This window comes from Apiospora hydei, assembly GCF_038363865.1.
Source record: "Apiospora hydei strain CBS 114990 chromosome Unknown utg000004l_segment0_segment0, whole genome shotgun sequence".
Taxonomy (NCBI): domain Eukaryota; kingdom Fungi; phylum Ascomycota; class Sordariomycetes; order Amphisphaeriales; family Apiosporaceae; genus Apiospora; species Apiospora hydei.
Genome location: NW_027117363.1, coordinates 5,714,349 through 5,731,864, shown reverse-complemented (window position 1 = coordinate 5,731,864; position 17,516 = coordinate 5,714,349). Strand labels below are relative to the sequence as shown.

The 17,516-nt window shown below is 53.6% G+C and overlaps 2 protein-coding genes across 2 annotated transcripts; both read left to right on the top strand.

The window, feature by feature from the left end:
* Positions 1–11,052: 11,052 nt before the first annotated feature.
* Positions 11,053–13,590, top strand: PG997_004322 (uncharacterized protein; the record flags this gene model as incomplete). Its single annotated transcript, XM_066808637.1, has 1 exon — positions 11,053–13,590. The coding sequence occupies one exon, from the start codon at positions 11,053–11,055 to the stop codon at positions 13,588–13,590; it is 2,538 nt and encodes an 845-aa protein (XP_066672255.1).
* An 868-nt stretch (positions 13,591–14,458) lies between these two features.
* PG997_004321 (uncharacterized protein) lies at positions 14,459–15,794 on the top strand (the record flags this gene model as incomplete). The annotated part of the gene is made up of 5 exons (XM_066808636.1): positions 14,459–14,521; positions 14,608–14,805; positions 14,831–14,962; positions 15,004–15,090; positions 15,183–15,794. 5 exons carry the CDS (start codon positions 14,459–14,461, stop codon positions 15,792–15,794), a joined length of 1,092 nt encoding a protein of 363 aa, XP_066672254.1.
* Between the last annotated feature and the right edge of the window lie 1,722 nt (positions 15,795–17,516).

The window sequence follows — 17,516 nt, the reverse complement described above, 5'->3', positions numbered from 1 at the left end:
AAGTCCATGCAGGCAAGTAGCTGGGTGCGGCCAAGTCGTCGCGTGCTGCATACCCTATATGTCACAATAGTCATCGGAGGTGTTTTCATTTTTCCAGCTAGTGGTATCAATAGGCGCCAACAGGAACACAGCCCAAAAGATAAATCAAGTAACTCGCCATGAAAGTCATCGTCCTGGGGCTGCTCCGGACCGGAACCCAGCGTAGGCTGTTTGCAATCCCCCTTTTTGTTTTTGGAAGATGCTCCTCAGTTTGCAATTTGGACGGGAGTGGGTATAAGCTTGTTGAATCTAGCATGGAGGGACTGTTTGGACTTCTACTAATGAAGAGTTACGAAACACTGCTGACAAGCGAGTATACGCGGAAAGGGTCTAGCAGACTATCCCGCCGCCATCTCCACCGAGGAGCCCATGGCGAGCGTACGCAGAGGCTGCTGTGATCGTGTGCTTCCCTAACCCGTTGCCCCTTTTCAGTTGTGACAATGATTCTTCAATTCACAAGTAGTATCAGCAGCGTCATCAGTGTCTGGTCCAATACCATAGATTCAATATTCAATTTCCTTTTATTATTTGCGTTTTTCCTGATGTTTCTCACCTCTCGAATAATTCGATTTCATTCTCAGCTTCATACTTAGCCAAGAACGGTGTGCACTTGGCCCATCGACAGCCATTGACGTGGGACTAGGTCTAACCACTTCCCCCAACAGGGCCTGCCACTCTACCGCAAGCACAACTAGGTAGTCCGGGACGAGGCCTCGCACCGAGGCAGGAAGCTGCTCGAGTATAGGCCTGGCCAGGGCTGGGCGCCGCTATGCGAGTTCCTGGGCTTGCCGGTCCCAACAGCCGACGTTCCTTACCCGCGAGCAGACGACTGGCTGGAGCACAAACAGCAACAAAAAGACCGAGAAAAGCATAACATAGCGGCGGACTCAAGCGAGCTAGCTGTCTGAGCGGTGACGAACAAACTAGGCGAGAAAAGAAAACAAACGGTGAGCTGGCTCTTTCGGAGCTTGACGCTGAGGCTACGGGCGAGAACGATGCCAGGGCAATCGGCTAAAATCGGCGTCCATGATGTTTACTTCTGCTGCTATCTGTATGTATCTACATGCATTTACGTATATGTTGACCAGTGATCAACAGCGGAAGCAAGGGGCGATGCTCCCTAAGACACCGGGGGTCAGAATTAGCAAGTGATAGATGCCTGCTGTCACTGAAGCCACAGCCGCTCACGTTGCTAGGCGGGACAATCCAATCATCATCATCATGGGGAGGGAGTAACATAGCGGCCCCCTTGCGCAGGAGCTCACCGTGGATCCTACCCAGTAGCCAGGCTGGTATATGACAACTACACGCGTGTGACTAGTGACCGTGGGCTGTATAGCAGCCTGGGATACGTGGCTCGGGCCCCGGCGCCGATCTGGAGGTTGGCGACTCCCCAAGCGAGGTTGGAATAACAAGAAACTTGACGTTATTTCGGACCGAGGCGCGCGCGCCCCTCCTCCGTTTGCGCCATTAGATGCTCTCCAGGGATCAATGATTCCGACCGCCCGTCCCCTTTAACACGTAGCCAGCGCCCCAGCACAGATCGGTAGCTTCCCGACCCGTACCAGTACAAGGAAGGGTCCTTGAGTTGGCATATTCCCATCCGCGATCTCTCGGGATTTCGGAAAAGAGGTGGAGGGCGAGGGGTGGTTCGTACTAAACAAGATGGCTTCCGGAGAAGGGATGAACAAGATACTCACCGACCGCACGCTATGGCAATGGCAATGGCAATAGCAATGGCAATGGCAATGGCAATGGCGAGGCTGCACAAAGTGGATGTTGGCTGTATGGCTGCGATGAGGTCTTGGCCTGTTCGGCGAGTCGTGGAAGATGCAAATGGGGGGGGCTGTCATGACGGTGTCACCTACAGCTTTGCTTTGGCCAGTAAACAATAGGTGGTAGTCGCAAGTGTGTATTTTGCAAGCCCCTCCATCAGCAGCGGCGGGTTCGTCTCCCGTCTGATGTCGTTGTTTCTTTTTTCTTTTTCGTGTGTCAGCGCCGTTCAAGAACACATGCAAGGTTCGTCGTGAACATTGACCCTCTTTCTCATGGCACAGACGAATTAGCACGACAGCACTGCCAGTGTGGGCTCTGTTGGTTAAGTACTTTCCCAACGTGGAAACAAGGCTGCTCTCCCTCTCTCAGTCGGGAAGTCAACAAGTACGTCATGAGCCCACAGAATAAGTTTCCTGTCCGAGCTGGTTAGTAAGATGTCAGTATTCCATTCCACCTTGGCAACGGGCATTAGGGGAGTTTTTCCGTCACGAACGGTGATTGGCTGGCGAGGGCGACGCCCGGGCTATACAGACCCATCGAATTCCACATGGAGCAGGGAGCGTGAGTCTTGAGTCTTGACTATGCACTTCAGTCTCCTCCCCGCAACTAACTATCCTGGTTACCCTGGCCCAACCATCTATGCGCTGCAAACAGCACCCCCGCTGATGGAGCAGGTGAGGGGTTGTTGGCTGGATACCTGTGCTCTGCAAGCACGCACGCATGGTCCTTGGTAGGGGATTCCAAGGAAGTAATAATTCATGTGAGTTTCGGTTGTTCTGTTGCTGGCAGGCGGCCCCATGGCCGAGCTGAGAGCGCGATTGCGGTTTGCAGTCGGAGTGGATGAGGGAGTGAGTAAGTCCGTATTGTGGGCAAGCAGGTAGGTAGGTAGGAAAGATATGCATGTACTCCGTACATGTAGGTAGTGCTGAGCAGACCAGATACCTACTAATGGCCATTCAACGGGTCCGGCGGTCAGTCAGCCTCACCTCCAGAATTTTGCTTCTCCAGGCTTCTTCTTCCCCTTCTTGGCTTCCAACATTTGAATGGGGAGGGAACGACCTGTTTTTTTTTACCCGTGCCGGCCCTGCATTGACAAGATGCCGTATGCCTCATTTAGAAGGCGCGGTCCACTCTAACTGTCAACCACGCTAGCCAAGGTCAGGGCCAAGTTCTATCAGATCTCGATAAAAACAAGCTATGTTGGAAGAGAGTAGCTGCAATCCCGAGATTAGATCAGGCGTTCGTTGTGCGTGCATTATCGCCCTTCGACGAGCAAGCAGCACAAGCAGCGCAAGCAGCATCGGCATTGTCCCCGCCCACAGCCATCGGTGAGGGCGAGAGAGCAGAGGAGAGGAGGGTGCGGCCGGTCGTGCTGTGATACTGTACATCGTGATACAGCGAAGGATTTGGGGGAATGTTTCGCTACATACACACATATCTACATCTATATACTACGGCGCACACACGCCATCCGTTCGTGGCCTGAGGGATCAGATGTTCAAGGTCCAAGCTTGGCTATTTTGAGGTCGGTAGTCAGAAATAGACTGGGGGATTTCCCAGCCCATTCATACATACTACATACTAGATGATGCGCGCTATCAATACCTACCCAAGCGGCAGTTCGACTCCGGATACAGCAGGAGGCTGAGAGAAGGCTGAACCCTAGGCCGCCCATCGTCTCACCGCATTCGAAGGCAGGCACACATGGTGGCGCCACGCATCTGCCGTGCTGTTCGCAACGGCCCGATGCGGTGGCCTGATGAAGCATATAGCGAACCAGACCGATATCACCTTGGACTTCTGCTCTCGCCGGTGTTCTGTGAGAACAATTGGATGGCCGCGGCTTATTGCCTCATCTAGAGGAAAAAAGAAAGAAAGGGGACCAACTCGGTAAGTCGTTGTCTCGGCAAGGTAACAGCGGGATTCGTCACCACCACCAAGGACTCGGGGTGATGTCGCATGCAAGCAAATTCAACCCTGCTGCTTACCGCTCTGTATAAGCCGGGCCGGTCAGGATGGCTGTGTGTATTGATGATACTCCTCTAGCTGCCTTTCTACCAACTGATGTTTGTTTTATGCGCAATACTCCAACCCCACGCGATTGTAGCCGTCTTACATTATGTACAGTTGGGCAACCCTTCTGGGTGGCGGGGAAAGGAACCGTGAAGCGGTTTCCCAAATAGGTAAGAAATCCAATGTCTGTCATTGGCTGCTCGTCAATATGCACGAAATGGAAATGGTGGGGGAGGCTTCCCAACTCGGATTCTTTGCGTTGATTGGTATCTCCGTCGTCGGAGTTAACAGTTACTAGTTTTGTATTTTTGTTTTCACAAATTCGATGTTAGAGACAAGAGACAATACCGAAGAACATCCATCCCGTGCCGGAGAGCAGCATTGAACATAGGCAAGCCTCCCTTGCACATCCACATAGGAGACAAGAGATAGGACTGACTGACAGATGCTGCGCTTATGGCGTTCGTTGTGCACACAACAACACCGCGCGAGGCAACGCACAAAAAGATGATTCCCTGCTTGCCCAAAGGGACCAGGGATCAGGAATTCATGGTCAATATGAGGCTTGAACTCATGGCCTTCGCATTACTTAGTATTCGCAAGAGAGAGAATATTAGTACGACGCTCTAACCAACTGAGCTAATCGACCAGATGGGTTGTTGACGACCGGAATCGTTATGTGATTTCTTATCGTTGCTGTCAAACTTTTTCTCTCTTCTCTCACACACACAATCGGTGATGTGTGCTGCGATAGTATCCATCCATCCACCCATCCATCAAACTGTGGGAATGGCGTGCTAGGTTGGTTGGTTAGGTAGCGGTACATACAGAGGGCTCCGCCAAGCCTTCCATACGATAAGGTCCCTCCAGTCGCAAAAGGGTGGGTGGGGGCAGCGATTCGTTATTTTGGGATAAAAGTGATGTAGAGCAGCAGATAGGCTTGTCATCTGGCTGGTGCCAGTAGGAGTGTGGGGAGGACCCCGATCCCTCCCTGACCATTCCTGGGTCTGACCTTTGGAAAATACGGTCAGCCGCCTCAAGCGCGGCCAGATCTGATAGAAATCACGTATCTTGACGTCGAGCCATTGGACGACAAACGTGCATCCTTCGTTTGCTCTCGGCCATCTAGCCCTGCAGATGGGTTCGACTCTACTCGTGCCTACTCTTCTTCAACGGGGACACTAGAGAACCAGCGGGTAGGCGACGGCGATCCCCCTCGACACAAGACCGTCTGTCTATGCCAGTCCGCCAGTGATAAGTAAGCTATGGATTCCATCCGTCGCATGCCCGCATTTCTCGTCACTCTACTGTATGTAGGTGAGGAGGGATTGAGTTTGTACACCGGCTTCCCGATTTATGCCTTATTGTATGTACCCCATTAGGTAGACTTTTATCGACTCAAGACAGCAGGGCACTAGAAGCTGCATTGCCTTCTGCTCTGGGATAGGCAGCAGCGGCATGTCTTGTTGCTGTTTCCAGAACAATCCACTTTGTCATGTAGTGTACGTTGAAATAGCCTAACGAATAATGAGCGTGGCCGGGCAAGTCGGCGGTTGGTGGACTAAGAATGTTCGTGGCAGGGGCTAACGTGGGAGCGAGCTCCTTTGCTTGTCTCTAGTGCAGATAACGAGGCAGCTTTAGTGCATCCTCAATCTCTCCGAACAGACGACTTGGCATGTTGTTTTCCTCGATGCTGACTGAAGAAGGCGACACCCTGTGTCGCATAGTGCGTGCTCGACTGTGCCATGGACATCGCGAGGCCGGCTGGCGAGGAGGAAGCGCTTGTACGATACCAAGCGGTGTAGACACCACGAGGAAAATTTTCACCAGACGGCAACACATAGCTTCGCGTTGCTCGTGGTTGGCGCCGTGCAGTCGTCCGGGATGATGTGACAGGCTCCTCTATCGTCAAGGAGACTCGGGCTTTTGGGTGGTTGCGGTTACCGGTGGTACAGCAGCACAGCTGCAAGCATCCGGCTATCGTTTGTCACACGGTACCTAGAGGTTAGGTAGGCGCTGAAACACAACCAATTGCCAATCGAAAAGCCGGGGGTGTTTCTGCTGGGAGGCGGTAAGGGCCAGCGCCGTCCATCTTGTCGCTATCCGCAAAGCTGTCGGCCCTATCGAGGCAAGCCCGGGCTGCCCAAGGCCTCTAAGATGTGCGGCTAGTCGGCAGCCCATTACCAAAAGTTAGCAGAGCAAGGACGATTACTTCCCGGCAAGGAGTGGCTGATCACCCAGAACTGGACAGATGTCTGGATGCCCCTCAACCCCTCCTCCATGTCCTAGACGTGTGAGTGGTGTATGGTGTGTCGCTGGGCCCCGCGCCCCCTGCTCACACAGGTCACGAGGCGGTGATGAAGGCAGTACATTGTGCGAGAAATCGTGCGGTGCGACGGATCCCGGGCAAATCACATCGATTGCTTCGATAGCATGGGAACGAGCGGCATTGAGGCGCAAGGTAGCGCAAAGGGTAGCGCTCACCTTGGCTTCCTTGGAACGATGATCTAAATGTGCATGAATTGGGAAGGCTTGAAGCACGACTGGGTCGTTGGGCGAGAGGACCCTGAATTGAAATCGCTAAGTGCCGAAAGGCCGATTGACTCCTTCATCCACCATCCCATTTATCCCATCCCCCGTCACTGCTGGCTGGCGGGGAGCAAGGGAAGAAGCAAAGCGTCGGTAGGTACCGTTACATGGTCGGCATCGCATACTTAGCCTAGTGCAGCTTCCAGTTATCTGGAGTCTGGACGAGCGAGACGGCCGAGTACAGTACAATAAACGTCAGGCAACCGAACCACCAGAATGGAGCAAATTGCCAATCCCGTCGGATGAGATGTATAATGACATACCAACGATGTGTCTCTGATGTGGGCAAAAAGAGTGGCTTCGTCGAACGATGTGAAGGCCGACATCCCAATCAGCGGCGTTGGGAACCGACCATGTGGAGTTATGACATAATTGGATCGATTCCCAACGAGATGGTGGTGCTCACGTTTCAACTGGATGCTACAGTGCATCGCGGCGCAAGACCATGGTTTGATGTCCGCGAGGACTGATTGGGCAAGCCGGGCCGCAAAAGCCTCCTCGGCATTTTGGAGAAGGAAGGGGCAGGCAGAGGGTTCGAAACTCGGAAACGGGGGTTCAACCGTTCGACGTGAGGCCAAGACTGGCGACTGGCGATTGGCGACCGGTTACGGGCTACAGACAGCTACGTGTAGGTACAGAATCTGGCCATCTCTGGAAAAGAAAAGCCGCCGCCCATCGCATCGGGAAAGCAGTACACGTACATCACCTACGAGTGGGATGCACAGGCAAACTCTAAGCCAGACGAGCAAGCCGCAAAGGGCACAAGCGCCAAGTGCTGTGGGTGACAGATCGGCGAGAGTTGGGAGGGGTCTAAGCAGGTATTCGCTCAAAATTCTACGGGCACGTTTTGTGTTGAGATGAAGCTACCGGATTTCCATCGTCAGTTAAGCTCTGTAAGACGGGTAGAGTCTGTGATACATGAAAAGTTAGCATCAATTGATCCTGTGAGGGCTGCATGGCGCGTGGGATAAATGACTGTCACCGCCGGGAAAAGAAAGCTGGGACGCACGCGCACCTGCAATCGTTGGAGTCTGGATTGCAAGCGAGCCTGCGAGCCCTGTTGATTTGATTTTGGATCGTCGAGGCTCGCGAGATAAAATGCCATGCAGATGGCATTTCATTTCCTGATGGACATTTGGCCCTCCAACGTCTGGCCGAGTCTAGGCAGAAAGCGGTAAGAGGGGTGCAGGTCAATGGCAGGCTCCAGGTCTTTGGTCTCCAAAACCCATGGCCAGGATTAGCGACTTGCAGCTCATTAGCCTCTCCTGGCACCCCCATCCTGGAAACGAGGGAGGAAGGGAAAAAAGAAGAAGAAAAAAAGGGAAGCAGGAAAAGGGTTAGGGTATCCATGATTGGACCCTGATTACTTCATGTACCATCGCCCAAGAGATCCTGACCGACAAGTGCGGCGGCGAGGATGACCAGCGTCTCCCTCGACAGATCAACCCGTCTGGCCCAGGATTGGATGTCACAGTTGAAATGAAAGATTGGGATGATTGACTCGCAGGAGAACAATTCAATGGAACCAAAACCCGCCAGGAAGCCGACATGCGTAGCATCAGCATTGACATTATGAGGCTGGACGCCGTGCAGCCAATGTCCGAGTCGGCGCTTGAGTGGAGGAGCCTAAAAATGGGCAAGCAGGAAGAGAGCGTGGAAAAAAAAGGAAAAAAAAAGGAGAGAGAGAGAGCGACCAGCCAAGCAGCAATGGCCATAGAGCGCGCCCGGTCGCTGTAAACAAACAGCAGCAAAACAAATTCCCTATGATAATATATTTGAAGAAGTATATTACTTGGAGAGAAAAAACCTGTAGGTTGACACCAAGCAAGTCGGTGTGACACTCGCCAGAAAGGTGAAGGAGGGCGATGCGATGCAACCAACTGTGTAAGTAGTCAGGAGCGTGCTTGTGTTCGGCAGGAATCTGCTGCATACACTGTCATGGCTTGTATGAACAAATGAAGTCTTCGTGACCTGTTCAGCCTGTCATCAGACGGTCTAGCCGTGGTGGTTTAACTGGCTGTCACACCTTTTCAGCAGCCATGGAGATTTCGGCCCCGGTCTAGTCTTCCCAAATCATGGTTGCACAGCATGTGGTGCGGACCATTTCTCAGAGCAAGGGTCCTTGGTTTCTTTCACTCGGTTAACTAGAGTAGTTGGGTTGCTGTGGGCATGACTAATTGTGATGCTGGCTAAGGGACAACCCGCCTTGTTGATTGATACGAAAAATGATGAAGTGTTGATGATATTTGGCAGGTCGTAGTCAAGATGCGCTCACGATGTCCACTGCAGGACGACGAGAAGGAAGAGAAAACACCCGAGTTCACTTGATAGCAGGTCATCGTCGTCGCCGTCCCCACCACCAGTCCCTCCCTTCTGTCTCTCTCTCTAAGGTCTTGTCTGGTCTTGCAGTGCATTCAGGTAGGTTAAGGCGCATTTGCATCATTTATCAATGTATGCCTGACTAGCCCACTTGGGCCAGATAACATGCAGGTTTTTGCATAGCACCTGCATGCGGAGGGTAGATGTACTTGGAGCCAGGTATCTCCTCCAGTGGTGTATTTTATTTGAAGACAGGAGGCATCTGCGGCTGATAGCAGCAAGATAGGCGCCGATTATTGGCCCGTCCAGTCAACTGGCCGACCGATTGGCTGACTGGAAAGACTGGACCATCTGATGCTTTGCCGCCAATCTCTCGTTAATACTACCACGACAAGTGCCAGTACGAGGTTTTATGGAGGCTCTTTTAAGATGGTAGGAGACCGTGCCCACACAGGCGGGAGGGAGTGAGAGAGCGAGAGAGAGAGAGAGAGAGAAGAAGTAAAAAGTCTTGGATCGCGATTGTCCGCCTCATTCTGTGAACACATCAACAACTGCTCACCTTCCAGAGGCATATCTCCATAGGTAGCGGGGTAGAACCGTTGAGAGGTCCCCTAGAGCTAGAACAAGGACGCCCTCATCGGCCTCCTTGGACGGCCTCCTCTGCAGGAGACAGGAAAACGGTGTTGAAGGCTTGCTTGGTCGATATCAGGAATAAAATCAAAAACACTGCAAGAGAAAGAACTACAGGACCGTGCTAGCTTTGTACCGGTACCGACTCGAACAGACTGGGGGTATCACTCGTAAGGTCTGGTAGTGCCCCATGCCACCCCTCACCCTCGCTGCAAAGTGGATGTACCCACCTCTTACTTACCAGCATCTTACCATCTTTCTTCCTCGCTCATGCTCCAGTCCCCCTCCCTCCTAGAGACTCCTGCTGCTAGAGAAAACCCACCGACCGACTAAGAGCAACTGGGCCGGGGATCTGAGGAACGCCGGCACCTGCAACTCTGTCGTGGAATCCGGCTCTGGGCTCTTTTTATTATCATAATCCTCCCCAACCGCCGCAGCCTCCTCTGGCAACACTTATCGTCTCCCCGACCTGCCCTTTTGCCTGGTTGAAGCGACTACGGATAAAGCCAGAATAAGCCTGGTTTTTTTCTTCTTTCTTTTCCTACGCACGAAGAAAGCACGAACGATCTTTTCGAGGAGCCGTCGTCTACAGGCAAGCAAGGATATTAGAAGAGTCGCTCCTTATCTCTCGAATTCTTCGGCCTCCGTTCTCGTTTTGCCCGAAACCCCTTCTACCCAGCGAGCGACTTGAACGATTGCGACGACGTGTCGACATACTCCCGAAGACGACTTCATAGAAAGAACCACGGTCCCAAGAAACCCATTCACTTGGTTCACGATACTGGTACGTACACCACCAAATGCTGCCCTCCTCCGATCCGTCGAGTCCTTGTGATGTGATATGCCTTACTTTATCTTCACTATACATACACATACACACACACACATTCTCCCTCTTCACTTCCTGTCTGGCCTCGACCCGCCGCTGCATTGTTGTTTTTTGGAGGGTTCCTGTGACTGTGACACTGCTTCTTCAAACTGCTCCAGACTTGCTGTTGCCTCACCCTCCGCCTTGGTTGTCCTACCCTCCACAGCTGCGCTTCTTCTCCATCTTCCAACCGCCCCTCCCTTCCACTTGGCCGGCCGCCCGGAGTATGATACTCTAAGAGTGAAGTGCATGCAAAGTGTGAGAGCGAGAGCGAGGCCATGTGACGCAGCCTTCAACTGTTGTCGAAGACCACTCCCCATGATGCATCGACGTCGGTCCAGACTGCGAAACGGATCTATCTATAAAACCGTATAGCATACCTCTGAGGCACCAGTAGACCTCGATGCGAGTCATGGGTGCCACACTTCCTTGCTCTATAGACAGGCTTCGAGATCAACCGGCGTCTACACTCTCCACATTCTTCAGCGCTGGCAGCAGGCTATCACAATTTCACCCCACGTTTGGCACTTTCTAGTCATTCACGTTGAAGACCATGAGTTTCATGCCCTCAAGCTAACTGGTATTGTCTCCCCAGGACGGCATTTGGCTAGAGGCCCTGGCAAAATCCGCAAGCCGACAGATAGGAGATTTGATTCCAAAGTTCCTTTTCTATATCCTTTGGACGAACCCAGGTTCCTAACTACCCTCGGAACCACCACGCACCCGGCCAACCTACGCCTCGATTATCAAACCAATCGGTGTCGCAAAACTTCCTCTTATAACCGTATCCTCCATGTCTTCGTAACCTCTCGACAAACATGGACTCAGAAGACGGGGAGTTCTTCGTCAAGCAGTTGGCCAGCTTTGTGCGTACGCACGAGAAGGCGCTGGCCAACGCGCTGCAACTTCGGAGGCAGAACAACACTCCCAGGCATGGCGCCTCTCAGAGCATCTCGGCGCTGCCGCCTGCGCCAAAATCACCAACGCCCTTACCTGAACGGCCTTCGACTTCTGCAGCCACGTCGAACAGTCTTGCCGCTGCCCTGTCGCTTGGCTCGTTGAATTTCACGTCACATAGTATGAAGCCGGCAAAGTTGGCTTTGACGCCACACCACCTATTCTACCTGTTATCTCGCTTCGAGGAGATGGGTATTAACGTTGGCCCCATGAAAGTACGGCTCGAAAACCTACACGACACCTCCACGTCGGCCAACTATGTCTCGTTCCTCAGCGCGGACCAGCGAACCCACAGCCGTAGCTCCGATGTGGTCTCCATTAGGTCTGTGTCGAGTGTACGAAGCGTCATGTCGGGCATGTCGGCTCTCTGGGCCAGTTTCGGTATTGGTGCTAGTATATCGGCGGCTCGAAACGAGAAGCAGAAGGCGGCTCTCATGGCCGACCTGAAATACCTGTATTCGGCCTTCACTAAGATTCCATGTCTTAGGCTGGCTCCTGATTGGCGGGCGAGACTAATTCGTGGCTATGAAGAGTTCCCCTTTGATTCTGCAGTGCCGTTATACGTCTTCAAGAACCTGCAATCTTTGGAGATAAGCGGGATCGACTTCAGGCAGTTCTTTGGGTGGGACCGCGTTGCTGAGCAGATTCGATCTCTGACACTAAAACGAGCAAGTATCGATGACCCGGCTGATATCCTGATCGACATTGTTCTGGATGATATGGACAAAAGGCGGCGGCGTAGCTCGAAAGCGCAGGCTTCACCAACCCACCCTCACTCCTCGAGCCCTCGACGGAGCCCAACAATACCCCATGCTGAAGTGTACAAAACCGGGTCGATTCCTAGCTCACCAGATGCACGAAGTTCTCTGGGCGATCTTCCAGTCGGATCTTTAGGCACGGATGTTACGTCACCCCAAGGTAGCCGTCGTGCTTCTGTTGCAAACATTGGTACAGATGATCTCAAGTCACCGACCAAAACATCTGGAAGACCCCGTAGCCATTCTCCCCACAGGCCGGCTACTTCCCGCCACCAGTCCACGGCCAACAGAGGCTCCTACAAAGTGAGACGCTCTGGATCTGGCAGCTCGCATTCAAGCCTGTCAGATTCGTGGCATAACCCCAGGCACAGCGCATCTAACCTCCTTACGACGGGCACCCTCCCTGCTACAAAGTGGCGGTTCTTGAAGCACTTGAGCTTGGCAGACAACTCATTGACGACAATTCCAGCAACCGGCTTTGCTCCTTTGGCAAACACTCTGAACTCATTGGACCTATCGTCCAATCTCTTCACTCAGGTACCCGATTGCGTGGCTACACTGACCGCTCTGCGGGCTCTGAACCTATCGCATTGCATGATCGACTCGTTGCACTCTCTGACGCGAAACCCACTCCCCGCAATCACAGCGTTGAACCTCAGGGCCAACCGACTTGCTTCTCTAGCTGGTATCGAGAAGCTGTTCCCATTGGAACGCCTGGATCTTAGAGACAACCGGTTGACAGAACCGCAGGAGTTGGCCCGCCTTACAGGCATACCCGACATTCGAGAGATTTGGGTAGAAGGAAACCCGTTCACCCGCACACATAAAGACTATCGCATAACCATATTCAACCTGTTCCGCAAGACCCCAGGTTATACCGAGGACATCATCATTGACGCATCAGGTCCATCGTACTCGGAAAAACGGTATTTGGTCGAGCGAGTTGCAATCCCCGAGGCTGTCCCGGTTGTGAAGCCGCCCGTCCCCGAGGTTCCAGCTGTCGATGTCAGCAAACCTACCATCATCTACGCTGCATCCAAGGACCATACAATCCTTCGTAAGGAGAGGCCCACTCCAAAGGCGGTTGCCAGCGAGGTCAATACGAATTCGACGCGTCGTAGGCGAACACCGAAGCGCCGTATAGTAGACCTCGCAACTAGTGACGGCGCTGTCTCATCCGTGAACCCGCCTGCGGTGCAAGATGTAGGCGCGGACGCTGCAATCACATCAGCTACTTCAGAAAGCAATTATCGCATCTCACATAAGCCTGAAAGTCAAAGATCGAATACAGTGCGCACAGAGCCGGCACCAGCGGTCATGAATCCTCCCGAGGTACCTCGCATCAATACTGCGATTTTCTCGGGACAATCTACATCATTGTCCAGTCAGGAGTCACCGGGCTCCTGGAAAGACGTCCAAGACTGGAATGTCAGTGGCGAAATCTACCGGCAAAAGATTGAAGCACTGAGAGACAAGGTTGGCAATGGCTATCTGAGCGTCTTGAATGAAGAGAGCTGGGAGTCAACAAAGCCACCTACTTTCGTAGGCGACTTCTCTGGTACGCCTGCAGTCCGTCCGGGACCAAACACGCCCCGGACTGTAAGCTCTCAGGCAATTCACAGTGGCCGTACTCTTGGCTGAGTAACGACTCACCATATTCACATATACCCCCTTCACCGCTCGACAGAACCGAGATCCCGGTCTGGCGCGGTTCGTACATCCACTCTCTCGTATACTGGGAGAGTTGTTTTGGATGCATACCTATACACCCCCGCAGCATTGTGTTATTCTAGTTGTTCGTGTTTCGATGTTAACGGAGCATAGCGTCATGGCGTTCTTGGAAGGATCGTTGGACCCATGATGATTTTTGGGGGGGTTCTGCGGTTGTCTTGCATGTTCTGATCTTTCCGGCTACGATACTCCCCGCTTTCGTATGGATTTCCGCGTTTGGTGATTGCACAGGTTCTTGCATTTGTTTCGGATGAGATAGTGCAAGGAGTAGAGCACCGTTTGCTGTACAAGAAGAGCCTTGCCCAGGTTAGAGAGGGACAGCAAACTTACTTGCCGGCGTGTTGAGTGCATGGCTTCAGGAAAGGCATCTGGGCATTATTGAGCAGTTTCCAGGCTCATTGGCGGCGTGATGGCTGATCAAAATAAACCGTGTCTTTTCCCTCTCCCAACCAGATTCTGCTTGACCATATGACTTATCGTAGACAAACCGTTTGTGCCGTGATGAGAAGAGGTTGCCGGGTGAGGTCCAATCAACGCATCTTTGACTCGTCTTTGGTAGTATCTACACTTCGCAGCTTCTCATGGTCAGTCCGTGAAAATAGGGTGGTTGGCCGGCAACGGAGATTAGTAGCGTAGCCATTGCATGCGTGCATGGGGGTTGTCGTAATCTACATGTGGGAGCGGGGGTTGGCCGTTGGTAACTACTATGCTTGCCCGCCGACACATCCAACAATTATTGCTTCGTTCTCTGCCAGGCTCAACACGACGAAGCGCAATCATGCCTCCTCGCACCAGGGAAGAATTGCTGTCCTCGGCGGTCGTAGACCCCGCTCTTGCCACTGTAAGCATACCGTAAACCCCTCCCCGCGAAGGGACAGTGAAGATTGGTCTCTGAGGCTTGAGCGCATTTGCCCGTCTGTATTGTAGGAGCTTGAGAAGCACCCGATCCGTGATCCGCAGCCGTCGGACCCTTACTATGGGCGAAACGACCACGCCGCCCACCGCGAACACCGCGCCACCAAGCTGCGCGAGCTGCACCATCTGCGCTACCTTCCGGGGCCCATCCCGGACCAGGTCGAGGAGGAAGACCGCAAGATCCCCGTACGCGACAGCGCCGACATCACCGTCCGGATCTATCGGCCTGCGAAAGCGGCGACGACTGCGCGGGGGCAGACCCCTCGTCGTCATGTACCACGAGGGCGGGTGGGCAATGGGCGACCTGTCCGACGAGGAGGTAAACTGTAGACTGTTCTGCCGAGACCTCGGGGCCGTGTGCGTCAATGTAGACTACAGGCATGAAACAAACTTACATGGCCCATATAGAAGGCGAGTACTTACAATACCTTTAGACTCGCGCCCGAGTACCCATTTCCGACCTGGATTGACGATTCTTGGGACGCCTTGCAATGGGTATGCTTGTCCAATCTACCTAATTACCAACTGCCACACACTGAACGCGTATTACCAATGCTAAACACTGTGTGTTTGATACCTACTCTTAGGCCGCCAAAAATGCTGCATCCATCGGAGCCGATCCCGCGGCTGGTTTCGTGGTTGGCGAAGGCTCGGCGGGCGGCAACATCGCCGCCGTCCTCGCGCACGTGGCCCGCGATGAGGGCCTGTCGCCGCCCCTGACGGGCCAGTACCTCTGCGTACCGGCGATTACCTGCTTCCGGCGGCCTGAGTTGATCCCCGAGCGCTACCGGGACGAGTACCTCAGCCACCCGGGCGTGACGCGCAGCGGCGACGAGGGCACCGACCCCGTCCTCAAGGACCTCGAGCAGGCCGAGGTGGGCCTGCGGATGCTGCTGAAGGTCGACACCGAGAGCCCCTCTTTGTGCCGTTCCTATTTGGCGAAAAAATCCGCTCGGGGCCATCGGGATTTGCCGGCGGCGTACCTGCAGGTCTGCGGTCTCGACCCTCTGCGCGACGAGGGCTTGATCTACGAGCGCGTCCTCCGCGAGGAGGCCGGCGTCCGCACCCGGCTCGATCTCTACCCTGGCCTCGGCCATTACTTCTGGACCAACTTCCCTCGGCTCGAGGCCAGTCGCCGGTTCGTCGAAGATACGGTGCAGGGCGTGAAGTGGCTCCTCGAGCAGCAGCAAAAGGCTTGAGCTCTGCTGCTGCCTGCAGGGTGGTGGGTTGTCATGTAGATGGGTATCTGCATGTTCTGCTACTGGGGATCTGGGCTGGGGGCCATGAACTGTTGTTCATGATGTCCGGGGCGGCCTTGCAGGAGGCCTCAGCGGGGGTGGGCCAGGCTGGATGATCTTGTGGTGTTGTTACTCCTCTTGCTTGCTTTCCTACTACGTGTAAGTGGAGAATTGGAGGGTCTGGAAGGGGAAGGTCGACGGGATCGTGGACATGTCAAATAGCCCACATGGATATACGTGTACTTGAGACCTTGGCCTGGGTGTTAGCCCCGACGTTGGGCTCTTCTCTACTGTGTGGGTGACGCCACCGGCTGGTGGCATCGTGCCATCGACACGTATACTGTGTTTTCTGATCGAGACCGGCGCCTAGTGGATACCCCAAGTCGGGTAGTCATCCACCATCGGTACTGAAGGGCCACCCAACTGTTGGAAGAGGATGCGCAAGCGTGCCCAAGTAGTGGAATGATTCGTTTCTAATAGAAAATGCCAGAAAGTGATTGCTCTCCAGGTACCGTAAACCAAGCCATGCCATGCCATGCCATGCCATGCCGTAAGATAGAAAAGACCATCGGCTGAGTCGGTCACGGCATATAGGAGAAGCAATCGTGCTGGTTCAAGTGAGGGTTATCTAGGGGCTCGACGACCCGCACATTGCCAGCAGCAGCTGTAGCGGCCTAGAGGTAGCGGTGTTTGTCTTGTGTACGAGGAGGGTCAGGGGGGTAATAAGAGCAGTGTTGCCCTGTCCTGATAGAGCGGCGGAAGCGAAATGGCCATTCCCATGTCTACACAAACGAGTGCCCGAGTCTCAATTGATTGTAACACCGTCGTGATATGCTGGCCGTTTCGTGGGGCTGGATACCTACATGTAAAAACTTACTGATGGAAAGGTTTTTTCAAGAGATAGACGGAGCACGTCATCTTGTCGCATTCCTCGGGTTGTCTCGACATTGCAGCCGAGAGGCTGCCATCCAAGCTGGCCGCAAACGTGAAGGGTTTAGACCCGGTCCCGTTTCTCAATGCTATTTGATCTATTCGACCCGGCCCGTTCTATATCTGTCGTATGCAGGACAGAGCCGCCGGGGGGAAACGGGGATGTTCTGCGGTGCTACTTGGGGGCCCGCTATCTCCACCCAGGCCACCTCGAACAAGTTTATCGCACAGATGTTAGTATATAGCAAACTCCAAGGTTTCTATTGTATTTCACTTGCAATCCTATATCATTGATGAACCCGCCTCATATCCAATGGACAAGGACCCAAAAAGGGCATCGGGGGCAACCAAGATGCATTGCGCAAACCTGTCGTATCGTCCGACGTAACCCCCAACCAAGAGTGAATCAATGCAACAAAGTTGAAAGCGGTCGGGGGCATCACCGGAGATCGGAGAGTCGGGGGGTGAAGTACGTAGGTATGATACATGGCACGGCAGATACGTAAGCGAGGGATCTAGTAGTAGGGCTGGATCCGGGGTCCAACACATCCATATCCAATGGGAAACCGAGGTGGGAGTATGGCTTCGATTGGCTCGGGATCTAAAATGGGCAGCATCATAGAGCCATTGATGGACATTGACAGGCCCAAAGTGCCTCGGCGGCCATTGACGACCCGGCCGTGGTCGGAAAAGGACGGCGCAAGCGACATGAGAATCGGCGCACGCTGGCGATCCGACCGACGGGCTCTGTGC